This window comes from Bos indicus x Bos taurus, chromosome 13 (genome assembly GCF_003369695.1).
Source record: "Bos indicus x Bos taurus breed Angus x Brahman F1 hybrid chromosome 13, Bos_hybrid_MaternalHap_v2.0, whole genome shotgun sequence".
Classification (NCBI taxonomy): domain Eukaryota; kingdom Metazoa; phylum Chordata; class Mammalia; order Artiodactyla; family Bovidae; genus Bos; species Bos indicus x Bos taurus.
In genome coordinates this window covers 58076536-58094521 of record NC_040088.1, presented here as the reverse complement: position 1 = coordinate 58094521, position 17986 = coordinate 58076536, and the positions used below count along the sequence as shown (strand labels likewise).

Here is a 17986-nt window from a genome sequence, read left to right as displayed (position 1 = left end):
GCTACTATACACCTAATATTTTACTATATATTACCCTCTGATGAATACAGCTAATTGTAATGCAGAATTAAAAGTCATGCTTGCAATTTCAGTAAGACGTATTTGAGAAAAATTCTTAAATCGTTAATGGAAAAGTGCTGGAGGAGTGTTTGGGAAAGTGACTCAGAGGTAGAGTGTGTGCCAAGCAAAGAAGTGGTGAGAAAGTCCTCCAAGCGGACGGCCCGGTGTGGAGAGTGGGCGTGCTTGATAAAGTCACAGAGCAGCAGACTGTCCAACACAATTGTGATGCCCTAGGAATGGAGCATCATTTGGGGTTAATGGGTAAGAAGAGGAGGTTGAGGTCTCTTTAAGTTGGTTTGGGGTGCTGTGACAAATTACCCAAGACAGAGTATCTTAAACAACAATGTATTTTCCACTGTTGCAGAGACTGGGAAGTTCAAGGTCAGTGTCTGGGGAGGACCCACTTCCTCGTTTGCAGATTGCTATAATCTCACTGTATTCCCACAAACCAGAGAGCAGAGATAGAAAAGAAGCTCTCCCGTGTCCCTTCTTCTAAGGGTGCTATTCCCATGACGGGGTGTGGGGGGTGGCACCCTCATGACCTAATCACCTCCCAGAGGCACCACCTCCACATACCATCACAGTAAGAATTAAGATTTTAACATGCATTTTGGAGGAACACAAATACTCAGTTCATAGCAAGGTCACACGGTGCAAACCCTTACATCCTATATGAAGATAAAGAACACTTTAGAAGCTATCCCAAACTCTGGAACGGATTCTGAGATTCAGAAGATTATGGCAGTGTGTGACACCACGTGACCTGCCAAGTGCATTTCATTTTTTACAACATGTCACCAAAAGCTGTTGGTGACAAATGGACTTTCCCTTTGTAGAGCCATTGAGATGGAAGAACCCTTGAGGCTTCTCAGAAGGTCCACAGATACTGTGGGGTTCCTTTCAGCACTCCTGCTTCAGGGCTCTGGGCCTTCCTCCACTCCCCTAGCACGTGGATTATTTCTAACCACGTGTCATCATTTACTTTGGTTGATTTCAAAATAGGAATCTTTTTTCCAAGCTGCCCCCATCATGCTTCCACATCTTCCAGCAGATGGTCAGGCTAAAAGTGTGAGGACAGCTAAGATGGTCCAAAGAGGACAGTTGGAGGAGATGGATGTAGCTTGATGCAAAATTTCAGAGGCTGTGTGCTTCCAGAGAGGGATCGTGGCTTCTGTGGTTTGACCAAATGGGATATATAAGCTAGTTAAGCCATTATACTACCTGTAACTTGAGGCGAGCTACCTGGACCTTCCGAACTTCCTTTTCCCTTCCTGTGAAATGGGGGCATCACACCAATCTCCTCAGAGATGCTGATTCCGTGAAATTACACGGGTACTGTTTCTGACACAGAGCAGACATCCTATAAATAAATGTATTTCCCCGGTCCTCTTTTCTTCTTCATAAAAAGGGAACTTCTCATCCAAAGTCCTTCAGACTTCCTCTAAATCTGGAGCAGCCAGCCCTCACTCAGAGCGAGGGCAGAATGCCAGGGCGTGCTGAATCCCACCACCATGCCAACAAAACGCCACCATAGATTAAGAGAGTTCCTTCTTAGATTAAGCGTTTCTAAATACCTTTCCTGAACTGAGAAGGCAGGCTGAACCAAGTGTAAAAAGACTGCTGTCCTCTGTTCATAAAGGCATCTTTTCCATCTTCTCCAGATTTTCATGATCTGTAACTGGACTTGTGTACCCAGCTGGCAGCCGCACTAGCCAGACCCTGAGGTAACCATAGTTCAGGCCCAATTTTTTTTTTTTCTTTTCCCTCAGAGCAGCCTGCAAATTCTATTTCAAGCACACACACGTACAGAATGCAGATGTGGGAATGAAAACCAGGCTCTTCTTGGGGGAATGAGGCTGTGATATCTGACTGTAGGGAGGCCACAAGTGGTCCTTGAACAGGGGCCCCGCCCAGGCATGGTTGAGGCCCAGACCTCAAACGTGGTTCTGGCCTTCGGATATGACATTAGCAATCACATGGAGAGTCACCGCATCTCCTGTTTGGGACAGAGACGTTGCACAATCCATGGTCAGACAGGCTTGAAAGGATTTTTCTGTACTCTGCAAAATGTGTAGCAGTGTGGAAGTTCTGGAAAACTAACTCCTTGAAGAAGCTGAGGATCAAAACAGTGATGGAGAAGAGAAAGTGAGCTGCTTATGCCTGTGTGAAGGGACTACTCTGATCAAGGAGATGGACACTTCAGAATGTGGTTCTCGTGCGTGTCCAAATCAGGAACAAGATTCCTACATCATGCAGCCAAAGCTCTTACAGCCCGAACAGATCCCAAAATGAACCTTCCTTTTGGATGACCAATATTAATAAACCATTCATTCATTCAACAAATACATATTAAGAACCTACTCCATCACAAGTTGTATCACAGGTCCTAAGGATACCAAGGCAAACAACAACAACAAAAAACATCTTAAAAAGAATCCCTGGGACTTCCCAGGTGGTTCAGTGGTTAAGGCTCTGTGCTTCCAATGCAGGGGGCCCAAGTTCAATCCCTGGTTGGGGAACTAACATCCCACATGCTGCCCAGCTTGACCAACAAAACCCCCAAAACCTGTTTTTAAAAATGCAATTAAGGAGAAGGCAATGGCACCCCACTCCAGTACTCTTGCCTGGAAAATCCCATGGATGGAGGAGCCTGGTGGGCCGCAGTCCATGGGGTCGCTAAGAGTCGGACACGACTGAGCGACTTCACTTTCACAAAAAAAAAAAAATGCAATTAAAAAAAAATCCCTGGTGGGAATTCCCTGGTGGTCCAGTGGTTGGGACTCTGCACTTTCATTGCTGAGGATGCAGATTCAATCCTTGGTCATGGAGCTAAGATCTTGTAAGTTGTGCAGAACGGCCAATAAGTAAACAAATAAAAAGAAGACCAGAGGAATTATTTTTTTAAAAATCCCTAGTTTCATGAAGCTTCTATTTTATTAAAAAAAAAAAAAAATCCTGGACTTCCCTGCTAGTACATTGAAGAAAACTCCACCTGCCAGTGCCGGGTACACGGGTTCCATTCCTGGTCTGGGAAGATCCCACACGCCACGGAGCAACTAAGCTCGTGTGCCTCAGTTACTGAACCTCGTGTGCTTAGAGCCCATGCTTCAAAACTAGAGAAGCCACTGTAATGAGAAGCCTACCTACCTCAACTAAAGAGTAGCCTCCACTCGCCTCAACCAGAGAAACCTCAGGCACAGCAATGAAGACCCAGCACAGCCAAAAATTAACAACAAAAAAATTCCCAGCCCCATGAAGCTTCCATTTTGACAATAAAAACTAGTAATTGTGAATATATGGATTAGAGTAAATAGTGAAAAACTCTCAGGAACAGAAATGAAACGGGAGTTGCAGGTATAAAATATGAGGCAGAAAGGGTGCTGAAATTTTGGAGTAGGTGGTGAGGGAAGGCATGGCTGGGAAGCTGACTTGAATGAAAGACCTGATTAATGGTTTGGATAAATATAGACCTAGATAGAAAATATTTCTCCCGGATTTTCGAGACCATTTCTCCATTGTCTTTGGTTTCTGGGCTGCTGTTGAGAAAGCGAATGCCCTTCTGACTCCTGCTTCTTCCTTTGTGACTTTGCTTCCCGCCCCCTGGGAACTTGTAGGAACCTCTGTTTTTCCCCTGCCATCTGGAATGTCTCAGTGCCAAGCCTGATTGCCTTTAGCATTTCACGAACCTTTTTTTTTTTGGCCATACCTTGCAGCATACAGAATCTTAGTTCCTTGACCAGGAATCAAACCCATGCCCCTCTTTATCAGAAGCTCTGAGTCTTAACCACAGGACCACCGGGGAAGTCCCTCCCTCATGAACCTGTTCAGTCTCCAACCTCATGTGTTCAGTTTGGGGAGACAAAAAAAATTCTTATAATACCTTTGAAAAACTGCTCTGTATTTTTGACCTCCTTACCCAAGTCCCCATTATTAGGAATTGAGAGGCTCTGAGGTAATTCTCTCTCTTTTTTTTATTGGTTCTCACCCTTTTCCCATCCCTTAGTTTTTTTTGGTGCCCTTTTTGAGATTTCGTCAACTTTTTCTTCTCCACTGAATTTGTCGTTTCTGTTCTCAAGGTTCCCAGAGCTTGCTCTTGCTCTCCAAATGTTCCCCCTTTCTCAGACTGTCTCATTGCTTCTAAGTTTCTGTTTTCTGTTTGTTTCTAACATGAAAGAGGCTTTATGAAATGTCTGGTAATCCTTGCTGGTCTGTTCATGCATAAGCAAAGCATGGTTGTACTCACTGGAAGCTCTTGTATGTGGCTTGGGCTGCTTCGTGATGGGATGACCAGACAGAATCAGAATTTTACCCTCAAAACTCTGTTGGTCTCCTCTCAGAGGACAGTCAGCTTTCCTCCAGGGCTTCCTCCAGTTTCCTGACAGAGATGTCAGCCCTTTGCCATTATTCTGGCAGAGGGGACCTCACACACCTTCCCCTATGTCTGGTGAGCCAGAATCTAGTCCACTGGCTCCTCCTCTTTTCAGTTTCTGCTGTGGATTTGTGGAGTTGCTTGGCTGAATGGGATGGAAAGGTGATGGGGAAACTTGTTGCTGTTGTAGTATAGTCGCTAAGTTGTGTCCGACTCTTTGCAACCCTGTGGACTATAGCCCGCCAGACTCTTCTGTCCATGGAATTTCCCAGGCAAGAATACTGGAGTGGGTCGCCATTTCCTTCTCCAGGGGATCTTCCTGACTCAGGGATCAAACCCGCATCTCTTGCATTAGCAGGAGGATTCTTTACTGCTAAGCCACCAGGAGAGCCGCCCAGGGAAAGTGTGCTGAACCATTAAAAAATTTCAGTCAGCCCTCATGCTTTCCAGGCACTCTGCATTCCTGCCTTCAGGAGGATATGGTGCCTCATTTCCTGAGCTCCTCCAAGCCCTGCAATTAAGCAGAATTCTGTGCCTGAAGACCTAGGTGTCAGCTTTCCATGGTCCGCTATTGTTTCCTCTCTCACCCCCTTAATTCTTTGATTTATGCTTTTTTAGTTCTTCATTGTCATCTGAATGGAATGTCAGAAGGAGATAGAAGTAAATCAGTTGCATGAGCTGTTGTATTTAACTACAAGTCATAGTCTATTTTCTTTTGAGTCTCTCCTGCCAACGACTACGCCAGTGGTACTGGGAGAGGGCCTCAGTAGATTCTCACAGGAAGTGGGATTCAAATTCAACATCGGGATCTTCCAACCCCCGCCTCACGTCACCTGTCTCTGAATAACAAGCGACCCTAAACATAATGACGGAAAACAACCACAATTATGTATTTGCTCGTGATTCTGCCATTTGGGCAGGCTTTCCAGGGAGGGTCTTGTTTCTGTTGCACGTCGGCTGGCACGGCTCTCCTGAGGCCCAGGGTTCCCCCCTCAAGTTGGCGCACCCACATAACTGGCCGGTGGTCCTGGCTGGAGAATGGTGCCTGGTGGGGGGCATCAGTCAGGGCTTCCAGTTTTTTCTTCATGTGGCCTCCCAGCGTGGCTCGGTTGGACTCCACAGAAGTTTGGTTCTGAGAGGATGCAGACAAGACCATGCTCACCAAGAAGACAAGCTCCCACATGCAAACATGTGTCGAGCCTCTGTTTTGCATCACACTTGCTGGCGTCTCATTGGCCAAAGCGAGTCACGTGGCCAAACCTAGCCTCCAGGAGGAGGGGCCACGGCCCACAGGGGCATGATGGCTGGGAGGCATGGCTCACAGGAGCCACATGCGCCCTGGAACTCTAAGAGGCTACCGCCTGTGCTTGTCTTGGTATAACTGATGTTTTTCCATTTTCTTTCTGATACATTAGGACACCAGACTCATGTAGATATTTTCTTTTGGTAGAAACATTCAATATGTAGTACAGCCCCAGAAATACTGTAGCATTTCCACTTCAAGCACACTTCTGGATGGACTGTAAAGACTTAAACTAGGGACTCCCTTGGTGGTCCAGGGATTAAGACTTCACCTTTCTATGCAGGGGGTGTGGGTTTGATCCGTGGTCTGGAAGCTAAGATCCCACATGCCTGGAGGACAAAAAAACAACGCATAAAACAGAAGTAATATTGTAACAAATTCAATCAAGACTTTAAAATAGGTCCACTTCAAAATAAATCTTAAAAAGACTTTATGTCACTGGCCTGTTGCTATCATGATTGTGTCCCTCGTTAAAGACTTGGGGGAAAAAATTCACCCAATAGGGTCAGATTCCTAAATACACCTTTCAAGGGAATTACATATTGTGTTTTGCTTTAGGCTACCAAGGGTTAGCTTCTTGTCCTTTGGTTTTTAATATATTTAAAAAGGAGCCTCTGTAACACCTGCCTTGACTCTAAAGAATAAGGTATTTACATCATAACCAGAGAGTGTGTTTCTTGAAAATTCCAAGGTCACGTCTCTTGTGACATGCTTTTTTGCAAGCGCATCTGGCACATTCCTGCCTGCGGTCGGATGGAAGTGGCTTAGCTTGTGCTGTGTGTCTTGTGAGTCTTGAGCTGTGGCTGATAACTGTGTCCATCTTGTGTGCAGGGGTTCTTTATCTCCAGTACGGAGATGAAACCAAGCAGCTCAGGATGCCGAACGAGATTACAAGTGCAGACACAATCCGTGCTCTCTTCGTAAGTGCCTTTCCACAGCAGCTCACCATGAAAATGCTAGAGTCGCCCAGTGTCGCCATTTACATCAAAGACGAAAGCAGAAATGTCTATTACGAACTGAATGATGTCAGGTAAGCAGTGACGTCATATGTGTCCACCATCTCACACTGACAATTGCTACCAAGTCTCCATCTCTCTGTGTCCCAGTGGAGACAGCACGGCTGTTGTCTTAATGAGCAGGTTTACCTTATCCAGGTGTGAATCCACTATCTGGTTTTCTAGAATTCATTGACAAAGTTTGGTTTACAGAGGTGAAGACAGACTTCTCCCACACAGATCTTTGCAGGTTACATCTGAAAAGAATGGAAAAACTGAGCCAGTCCACTGTTTATCTTAAGAGTTAGGGAAGCCATGGCCCAGGAAGATCATATGAGTAGTAGAAGGTTATACCTACAGGTGGAACTTAACCAACTCCTTTTCAAGGGCTCTTGTTCTCATAGACGGAGGCTGTGGATATTTTAGGTAAGGATCCCAATGGGCCATAAATTACATGAATGAGTTAGAATAAAAGCAGTGGACACAATGCTATTGTCCACAAGAAAGGAGGCCAAGAAGCAGTCTCCTTTGCCTGTTTTTTAAATAGTTGGCCTTTGCTAAAAGATCTCACTTTCCATGTGGGCTTTCTCCAGGGCTCCTAGTGTAATAGTGACAAGTGAAAGTGTTAGCCTGTCAGTCACGCCCAGCTCTTTGTGAGCCCCATGGACTCTGGACCACCAGGCTCCTCTGTCCGTGGAATTTTCCAGGCATGAATACTGGAATGGGTAGCCATTCTCTTCTCCAGGAGATCTTCCCAAACCCAGGGATCGAACCTGGGTCTCTTGCATTGCAGGCAGATTCTTTACCATCTGAGCCACCAGAGAAGTCCACTCCTAATATAATAAGATGTACTTTAAAAGGAGGCTAAAGGGATTCCTACTGTGGCCAGTGGCACGGAAAGGGAAGCACTTTATCAATGCCAGTAATTATGTCATGAAAAGAAGGGACCGTCTGAGCCCTTCTTGCCAAACAAGCCTGAGAAACAGGACTGAAATCAACCCAAACGAGCTGTTGCTAGTATACCGTTAAACATTTTAGAGCTGAGAAAAAGATTGAGTGATTCATCCAACCCTTTCATTTGATGGGACCAGAAACTCAGATGCTTAAGAGTTAAGACTTATTCAAGATCATGCAGCCAATTAATGTCTAAGCCCAGCCCCAAACCTGACTGTCCACATTCTTGATCAGAAATTGTTTATTCCCTCAGAATGTTCTCCTCTCAACTCATCTGGGCCCCAAGTCAGTTTCTCTGGGTCCCTTCCCTGTGGGGATAGCAGACTGCCCTGTTTCTTCATCATGGAATTAATAAGAAACTACTTTTAAAAAATATGCCTATGGTGCATAATAAATTTCTAACAGTGATCAGAAAAGACATATTTAGGCTTGTACAAAGGTGTGTGAGTAATTTAGAGCTTTCAACGTTTGACACGTGCCCCTAAGGTATAAGTGTTATGTCTGTTGCCCAGCTTTTCTGTTTTTTAAAACATGTTTAAATATTCATGGGTATCAGGAAATTCATGTTTGTTTTTTGACATAAATTATTAATCAAGCTGCCATCAAAAAATATCCTTAATGTACAAAGCATGAACCTAACCATGAAGTAATCACACAATATTTAGACAGTATATTTGTAGTGTATACTCCAGTATACTGAAGTTCCAATACTTTGGCCACCTGATGCAAAGAACTGATCGTTGGAAAAGACCCTGATGCTGGGAAAGATTGAAGGCGGGAGGAGAAGGGGACGACACAGGGTGGGATGGTTGGATGGCATCACCGACTCGGTGATGGTTGGATGGCATCACCGACTCAATGGACGTGAGTTTGAGTAAGCTCTGGGAGTTGATGGTGGACAGGGAAGCCTGGCGTGCTGCAGTCCATGGGGTCACGAAGACTTGGACACGACTGAGTGACTGAACTGAACTGATACTTGCAATGAGATAATCTAATGTAGTTGTTTTTTTTTTTTTTTTTAACATGGGTGTGCTGCTTTAAAACCATGTTCTTGAATTTTTGCAGTTTGAGAAATTGAGGGGAAGGGTAATAATAAGCACACATGAAACTACACAAAGCCACTTTTGATTGTGGAGTTCAAGGCTGATGAAATTATTGTAAACAGTTGGACCCCACTGTCTTGCAGCTCATGCAAGAATTTTTATAGTACGAGTCATGATTTCCTAGAGATGAGTTTCTTTCCCAAGCCTCAAAGTATGACTACTAAGACTTTCTTTTCACATTCTTTGGGGGTATTGTGATGTAGTCACAAAAAGAGAAATGGGAGGGAAGACAAAGAGGAAAAGGTCCCCTAAAACTTCCAAACTGAAATGGTCCTTCTTGATATAAATTCAGTTGATAAAGCAGCACTTGAAAGAAGTGATCACTTTAAATGTTAATAATTTCAGTTTGTTTCTATCTGCAAAAGTGATGTTCTCATTGATTCTTAGGCTGCAGTACTGATAGCCTGACTTAAAAAAAATCTCATTGAAAATGTGTAAGGGGAACATCATTGGTTTATAAATTTGTCTATAATTTTACTTTTCAGAGTTTTGATTTACATATGCAAATGGATCTAAAAATATTTAAGTGGACCTAAAAATATTTAAATGTCTTTATTTGGTGATGAATGTACTATTTAGGCAAGATGTATGTCCTTTCAAAGAATTATTATTCTTTGCTTTTTTTGCATAAAATCCCTCCAGTATATTTTATTTGAATGGTAGAATAAATTTTCACCATCAGGATTAAATAGAACCTTGCCTGCCCCCTCTCCCAGCAAGGAAAAAAAAAACGTAGCGCGTAGATTTTACCTGAAGATACTGGCTTTAATATTCTAAACCCAGAGACAAATTTCATTCACGCCCAGTATTTTTGAAGTGAGGGTATATTTGTTAAACATTTGGAGCTTTCATCATGGTGTTGAGTTGTCCATATTTTCCTTGGGGAAATGCTACCGAGAGTTTAGGTTGAAATTCTGTGTTGTAAATGTTGCCATGGCAAACGCAAGCTGGGCCTTTTCTGTTGGTTCATCTTGGATGAACATGTTTCTAAATTAATCATAAACCAACCTCCTGTGTTTTAAATACCTTCAGAACCACATGAAGTTTTTTTTTTTTTTTTTTCCTCCTGGCTTAAGTAAGGTTTTCAGTTTCTTCACATCGTCACTTGGGACTTTGACCCCCCCATCCACAGGATGAGTTCCTGCACTGAATCCCCACACCCTTTCCCTCTGCGAACTCTTCCCTTCCTAGTCACTCAGTCTTTTCTAGTAACAAGGACCACACGCCTCCCCTTAAGCAGACTTTTAAGGAGTTGCTTGAAATGTGGAGCGACAGTACAAGCTGGGGCTAGTCACCGCTTCAAAGCAAACACTGACAGATATTTGACGGAAGGAAGCAAGACTAGTCCAAGGATCCTCCAGTTCATTGAAAACAAAAACACAAGCCAGTCATCCCAGTGATTGCGATCGGCCCACAATACATGTGGCTGCACCTGGAGGAAAGGAATGTGTCTTCCTGCACCAGATTCCCTGAGCTCACCGTGCCAGCCCTGGCAGGCATCACAGTGTAGACAGGGCTGAATATGCCTGGGGGGGCTTTTTCTGCTGATGAAAACTGAAGATGGAGGGCAAAGGATGTCGTAGATATTCAGAAGCCCCTAAATAATTTTAAGGTAGGCTGTTAGTGAGCTGTGGTTCTGTCCTTTGCTGCAGTCTGATTGACTCTAGAGTTTCTAAATGTTGGATTCCAAGGGAGAGACAAACCAGTGGAAGAATTTATCCACTGCTTTTTCTGGAATTCAACTTGTATGTAGAACAGTATTTTTTTTTAATCCATTATGGAAGGGGAAAAAAAAATCATAAAGATACTAGTTTTGATCTTTGTGGTACTTTTTTTCTGGATGGCAAATACTTTTTCTTTCCCTGGCTATAGGTGTTCAGAGGAAAAAAGCATTTTTTGTTTGCATCCATTCATGAGATAAGCAGAAAACCAGGTGTCTGGGCGAAGTAAACAATTAAATATTTAAATATTAACCAAGTCCCTTTGAACAGATTGTAAATACGGGAACTTTATTGTTTCATGAAGTGTTAGCTTTCCTTGCTCAGAATCTTGAAAGAAGGTTTATGCTACCCGATATTTATGGGTGGAGAGCTACGGAGAAAGAGTAATACTTTCCTGAGGAATAGAGGGAAAAAAAGGAAAGAAAAGCTGAAGTCATTTTTCTCCTTTGCCTTATTTGTCTTTGCCTGTTTTTACGGTAAAAGAACTTTTTGTCTGGTTGATTGCACACAACGGCTGGATTGTCTGTAGATATCTTTCACCTGATTCTTATGAGCAGATGAGAAGGAAATGGCCACAAGAAGCCTCCTTTCGTCTGCCATAGCTATCGATGTTTTTGATTCCAGGAACATTCAGGACAGATCCCTTCTCAAAGTGTACAACAAGGATCCTGCCCACGCATTCAACCACACGCCGAAAACTGTGAACGGAGAGATGAGGGTGAGTGTTTCTGTTCTATTTTTACTTTAATTCTATGGGTCGAGCCATCATCCCTCCTCTGGCATGTGGTCCTGCTGTGATCACACTGAAACACCAGGTATGGGGGGTTCTTAACTGCTCTTCTTCTTGTCTAGTGACATTGTTTGTTGATAGAGAAGTCAGATTTCCTCATTATTTGGAGTAAGAGAATTGAGACAGGGCTTGACACATCCTAATTCATCTCTAAGCATGGAAGTTAGTTATGTCCTCACTCCAAAGGGGTCCTGAAGATCTGTATGTGAAAGGGTTCTTGGTCTGTAATAAATTGACTGACTCGGAGGATCTCTTGCTGTTTTTTTTTTCCTCCATTTAAAGCAAAACTGACAGCAAAACCTGTGCACAACTGCATGTAGAATCTATTAATATCTTTCTGTCAGCTATTCCAAGTCCCAGCATTCTAATTATTGAATAAATTCTTCACTTTCTAATTCAGGACTGTTTGCTGTTACAACAGCAAATAGTGTTAAATATTATCAAATGTCACCTGCATGGTGTTGAGGGCCAAGTACAAAAATCTGCATGTTTGGTGAGCTAAAATTCTCTAGATTTAGAGCATTGTAGAAGATTATCCAAATATTCAGAGCACACAGGCATGTTTTGAAGAATAAAGCTCAGGGAACCTGAAAAGGCAGATTGTAAAATTGCACTAATGCAAGTCCATTTGAATGGGATTGTGTTTCTCACAGTAATGCTAGTGCTACCTTCCTCTGCAGTAAAAATGAGCAGGAAAAAAAGATTCGCTTCTCCAGATGCACCTCCACCCCCCCCCCCCCCCCGCCCGCAAATTTAGAACATGCCTCGACATTTTCTATCATCCTTTCTAACAGTTAGCACTGGATGCTGGAGTTTACCTAGAAAAAAAAGTAAATGATTAGGTTTTATTGCCAAAGAAACCCAGGCACTGCCTGTCCTAGAATTGCAGGAGGTTTCTTGAAGGACTCTGCTTCCTGACAGTGAGTATTAGTTTGTGTTTTGCTGCTGTACCAAATTATTACATATTCCCGGGCTTAATATGACACAGATTTACTGTCTTACAATTCTAGAAGTCAGAAGTCCAATATGACGTCAGTGAACTAATAAAATTAAGGGATCGTTGGCATTCCTTTCCAGAAAATCCTATTTTTCCCAGCTCCTGGAGGCCACCCCATTCCTTGGCTTGCAGCCTTCTTCATCTTTAAAGCCACGCAAGTTAATGTCTTTCTGACCTGGCTTCCCTCATCACACCCCAACCCTCCCTCTTCCACTGTTAAGGACACTTGTGATTACACTGGGTCCAGTTCTCCTTATGTTAGAGTCAGCTGACCGGGCACCTTCATCCCCTTTCTCATGTAGTCACAGGTTCTGGAGACTTGGATGGAGATATCTTTGTTCTGCCCACCACACAGGGTCTATGAGTTAAGGACCAAGAGGTCAGGAGGTGTAATAGAAAGTGCTGGGAGAATCTCCATGTGGTTCTGGACTGCAAGCTGAGTGATGACATTGTAAGATCGGAGCCTACACACTTTTTGAGGAAGAGGCCTATTGTGTTCTCCACGGCTGCTTTTTTTATGTCAGAAATGACATGTGATTTGAAGGGGAGGCTGAGCTGCTACTGCAGAAAAGCTTGGATTTGGAAGCTTATTTTTAGTCAGTTACACTTTCCATGTAAACCAGCTCCACATGAAGACAGATGGAGTCATGCTCATCACGAAGTATGCGCCGAATACGATGCTTCTCTTTGCTTTTCATGACCTCATTCATCTCTTGCTAAAGCAACATTCTTAAGAGTCTTTGCTCCTTGGAGATCCTTATTTTTTGATATGTCTAGCCTTCAGACTAGAGTTTCATGGTGTTCGGAGTTGTGTTTTTGTTACACAGAGCCCACACAGGGGCCCTAGAATTGCCTCTGAAAATCTTGTTTATGGCTGGGGAGGACACCTGTTTTTAACTCTTAAGCAGATGTGGAACCTCCATAAGGACCAGCAGTAAAGCACGGAGAAAATCAAATGTTAACCATCTGGACGGAGCCTATGAGGATTCAGAACTTTGACTCTGGGTTTCAGTGGTGTTGCTCTATTTTTACTTTTAGATGAGACCCTTGTGGTCACTTTCCAAGTTGCCCACAGCCTACTTTAGACAGTGCTGTTCTCTGGGAGAGAGTCAAACTGTTCTCCCTGGAGGAGAAGAAACAAATGTTCACCATCTAACCCACAGAAAAAGCATTCAGGTTTCAATGAAGACAGCTTAGAAATGAGACAGAGAACATAGTTTTAAAACCAACTCAGCAAAGAAGGGGTGGACAGAGTTCAACAAGCTGGTTCTCATCCAGTGGACTCTCAAAAAAATTCTGTACAGAAAAATTTTCAGTTTTCTCTTTTGTGTCAAAATGGATTTTAAAAATGTATAGTCTCATGGAATAATTGATCAGCAAATATAACAACATTCTTTCATTTGTCATTGTTATTATTTGGTGAGTCATAAACTGGTATTAATGAAAAGCCATTTTTAAATATTAAGACTTAAAAAAATTCTTATATTTCTGGAATAAACCACACTTGATCACACACACACAAAAAACAAAACCCAACTTGGTGTCATGTCTGCAGTTTGCAACTTGGCCCCTTTTCATGAATTCCAGGAGCTAAAAGACCTGGAATCCCTTCAGCCTCACCTTTTGGCTCTGGGGGTTGGAATTCTCTCTCCTGATGAAGGTGGATGCCATCAAAGGGAAGGAAGCTTTGTTGAGCCCTGCCAGGAACACAGCTGCATAAGCCCACTGCTCGTGGTAAAAACGAGAAATAGAGAACAGAGCAAGGATCAACAGCTCTAGACTAAACCAAGGGGAGGAGTCTGTTGATAACTGCTCACCTGAGTTGGTTAAACGCAGTCCTGTACCTGAGGTTGTTGGTCCATCGCCAGTTTCCCAAGGCAACCTGAGCCAGTCTCCCAGCTACCCACTTGTCACAATATGCCTGTGTGACTTGGAAAACATTGGTGGGGACCAAGGTCATGGACCTCAGAGCATGTGTGGAATAGATGCTTAGTGGGAAAGACACGTGCTATGTTTTTCATTGAGCATCTAGCTGAGCATGTTTACAATTGATTTATCTTTTTAATTGAGGTATAGTTGACATACTATATTGTGTTAATTTCAGGTGTACAGCCAGGTGATTCAGTTACTCTTTCAGATTATATTCCACTGTAGGCTATCATAAGATACTGAATATGGGGCTTCCCTGGTGGCTCAGACGGTAAAGAGCCTGCCTGCAATGTGGGAGACCTGGTTTAATCCCTGGGGCAGGAAGATCCCCTGGAGAAGGAAATGGCAACCCACTTCAGTATTCTTGCCTGGAAAAATCCTATGGACAGAGGAGTCTGATGGACTATAGTCCATGGGTCACAAAGAGTTGGACATGACTGAGCAACTAACAACAAATAACTCAATATATTAAAAAAAAAGATATTGAATATAGTTCTCTGTGCTATACAGCATAAATCCTTATTGAATATCTACTTTATGTATAATAGTTTGTATCTGTTAATCCCATACTCCTCTAATTTGTCCCTCCCTCTCTCTTCCCTTTGGTAACCATATGTTTTTCGTTTTTCCTATGTCTGTGAGCCTGTTTCTGTTTTGTATATAGATTCATTTGTGCTGTTTTTAGATTCCATGTATCAGTGATATCATATAACATTTGTCTTTCTCTTGACTTCACTAAGTATAATATTCTCTAGGTCCATCCACGTTGCTACAAATGAGAATATTTTGTACTTTTTACGGATGAGTATTTCATGGTGTGTGTGTGTGTGTGTGTGTGTGTGTGTGTGTGTGTGTGTATGTACTTATGTGTATATATACACACATACCTACACAGTTATATATGCTGTGTGCTGAGTCATTTCAGTCGTGTCCAACTCTTTGTGACCCTATGGACCATAGCCTGCCAGGCTCCTCGGTCCTTGGGATTCTCCACGCAACAATACTGGAGTGGATTTCTATGCCCTCCTCCAAGGGATCTTCCCGGCCCAGGGATCCAATCCACATCTCTTACGTTTCCTGCATTGGCAGGTGGATTTTTTACCACTAGTGCCACCTGAGAAGCCCTTCATCTTCTTAAGCCAGTCATGTTTTAATGGGCACTTAGGTTGCAAACACCCTCTTCCAACAACACAAGAGATGACTCTACACATGGACATCACCAGATGGTCAATACTGAAATCAGATTTATTATATTCTTTGCAGCTGAAGATGGAGAAGCTCTATACAGTCAGCAAAAACAAGACCAGGAGCTGACTGTGGCTCAGATCATGAACTCCTTATTGCCAAATTCATACATAAATTGAACAAAGTAGGGAAAACCACTAGACCATTCAGGTATGACCTAAATCAAATCCCTTATGATTATACAGTGGAAGTGAGAGATAGATTCAAGGGATTAGATCTGATAGACAGAGTGCCTGAAGAACTATGGATGGAGGTTTATGACATTGTACAGGAGGTAGTGATCAAGACCTTCCCCAAGAAAAAGAAATGCAAAAAGGCAAAATGGTTGTCTGATGAGGCCTTACAAATAGCTGAGAAAAGAAGAGAAGCTAAAGGTAAAGGAGAAAAAGAAAGATATACCCATTTGAATGCAGAGTTCCAAAGAATAGCAAGAAGAGATAAGAAAGACTTCCTCAGTGATCAATGAAAAGAAAAAGAGGAAAACAATGGAATGGGAAAGACTAGCGATGTCTTCAAGAAAATTAGAGATACCAAGGGAACATTTCATGGAAAGATGAGTGCAATAAAGGACAGAAATGGTATGGACCTAACAGAAGCAGAAGATATTAAGAAGATGTGGCAAGAATATACAGAAGAGCTATACAAAAAAGGTCTTCATGGCCTAGATAACCACGATGGTGTGATCACTCACCTAGAGCCAGACATCCTGGAATGTGAAGTCAAGTGGGCTGTAGGAAGCATCACTACAAACAAAGCTAGTGGAGGTGATGGAATTCCAGTTGAGCTATTTCAAATCCTAAAAGATGATGCTATGAAAGTGTTGCACTCAATATGTGAGCAAATCTGGAAAACTCAGCAGTGGCCACAGGACTGGAAAAGATCAGTTTTTGTTCCAATCCCAAAGAAGGGCAATGCCAAAGAATGCTCAAAGTACCACACAATTGCAGTCATCTCACATGCTAGCAAAGTAATGCTCAAAATTCTCAAAGCCAGGCTTCAATAGTACGTGAACCGTGAACTTCCAGATGTTCAAGCTGGATTTCGAAAAGGCAGAGGAACCAAAGATCAAATTGCCAACATCCGCTGGATCATTGAAAAAGCAAGAGAGTTCCAGAAGAACATCTACGTTTACTTTATTGACTATGCCAAAGCCTTTGACTGTGTGGATCACAACAAACTGGAAAATTCTTCAAGAGATGGGAATACCAGACCACCTGACCTGCCTCTTGAGAAAGCTGTATGCAGATCAAGAAACAACAGTTTGAACTGGACATGGAACAACAGACTGGTTCCAAATTGGGAAAGGAGTACGTCAAGGCTGTATATTGTCACCCTGTTTATTTAACTTATATGCAGAGTACATCATGAGAAATGCTGGACTGGATGAAGCACAAGCTGTAATCAAGATTGCCAGGAGAAATATCAATAACCTCAGATATGCAGATGACCCCACCCTTATGGCAGAAAGTGAAGAAGAACTAAAGGGCCTCTTGATGAAAGTGAAAGAGGAGAGTAAAAAAGTTGCCTTAAAACTCAACATTCAGAAAACTAAGATCATGGCATCTGGTCCCATCACTTCATGGCAAATAGATGGGGAAACAATGGAAACGGTGAGAGGCTTTATTTTTGGGGGCTCCAAAATCACTGCAGATGGTGACTGCTACCATGAAATTAAAAGATGCTTGCTCCTTGAAAGAAAAGCTATGACCAACTTAGACAGCATATTAAAAAGCAGAGACATTACTTTGCCAACAAAGGTCCGTCTAGTCAAAGCTATGGTTTTTTCAGTAGTCGTGTATGGATATGAGAGTTGGACTACAAAGAAAGCTGAGCGCCAAAGAATTGATGCTTTTGAACTGTGGTGTTGGAGAATACTCTTTAGAGTCCCTTGGACTGCAAGGAGATCCAACCAGTCCATCCTAAAGGAAATCAGTCCTAAATATTCATTGGAAGGACTGATGCTGAAGCTGAAACTCCAATACTTTGGCCACCTGATGTGAAGAACTGACTCATTTGTAAAGACCCTGATGCCGGGAAAGATTGAAGGTGGGAGGAAAAGGGTACGACAGAGGATGAGATGGTTGAATGGCATCACTGATTCAACGGCCATGAGTTTGAGTAGGCTCTGGGGGTTGGCGATGGACAGGGAAGCCTGGCATGCTACAATCCATGGGGTCACAAAGATTCGGACACAACAGCGACTGAACGGAACGGAACTAGGTTGCTTCCATATCTTGGCTATTGTAAACAGTGCTGCTGTGAACAATGGGATGCATGTATCTTTTCAATTTAGAGTTTTCTTTTCTTCCAGAACTGAGCGTTTTTGAAGCAATCTATCCAGGGAGACTCGTGGTTCTCTGCTAGAACTGAGCATCTCCTGATTCTTTACACATGGGTGCAAATCACCCTGATCTAAATGAATTGCCTGGCTTTTGTTTCATCACATTAGATAGTAGCTTTGATAATTCAATTCCTAAGGGGCTGAGCTCATCACATGGAATGGGCCCTTTTGCTAAAATT

At 42.9% G+C, this 17986-nt stretch overlaps 1 protein-coding gene across 18 annotated transcripts in view; it reads left to right on the top strand.

The window, feature by feature from the left end:
- Positions 1-17986, top strand: part of KIAA1217 (KIAA1217 ortholog) — an 815330-nt gene that overhangs the window by 684821 nt on the left and 112523 nt on the right. For all 18 annotated transcript variants that reach the window (XM_027559960.1, XM_027559961.1, XM_027559969.1 and 15 more), the window contains 2 exons: positions 6564-6762; positions 11130-11223. In XM_027559960.1, the coding sequence (XP_027415761.1) occupies positions 6564-6762; positions 11130-11223 (293 nt within the window). The remainder of the gene's footprint in view (positions 1-6563; positions 6763-11129; positions 11224-17986) is intronic.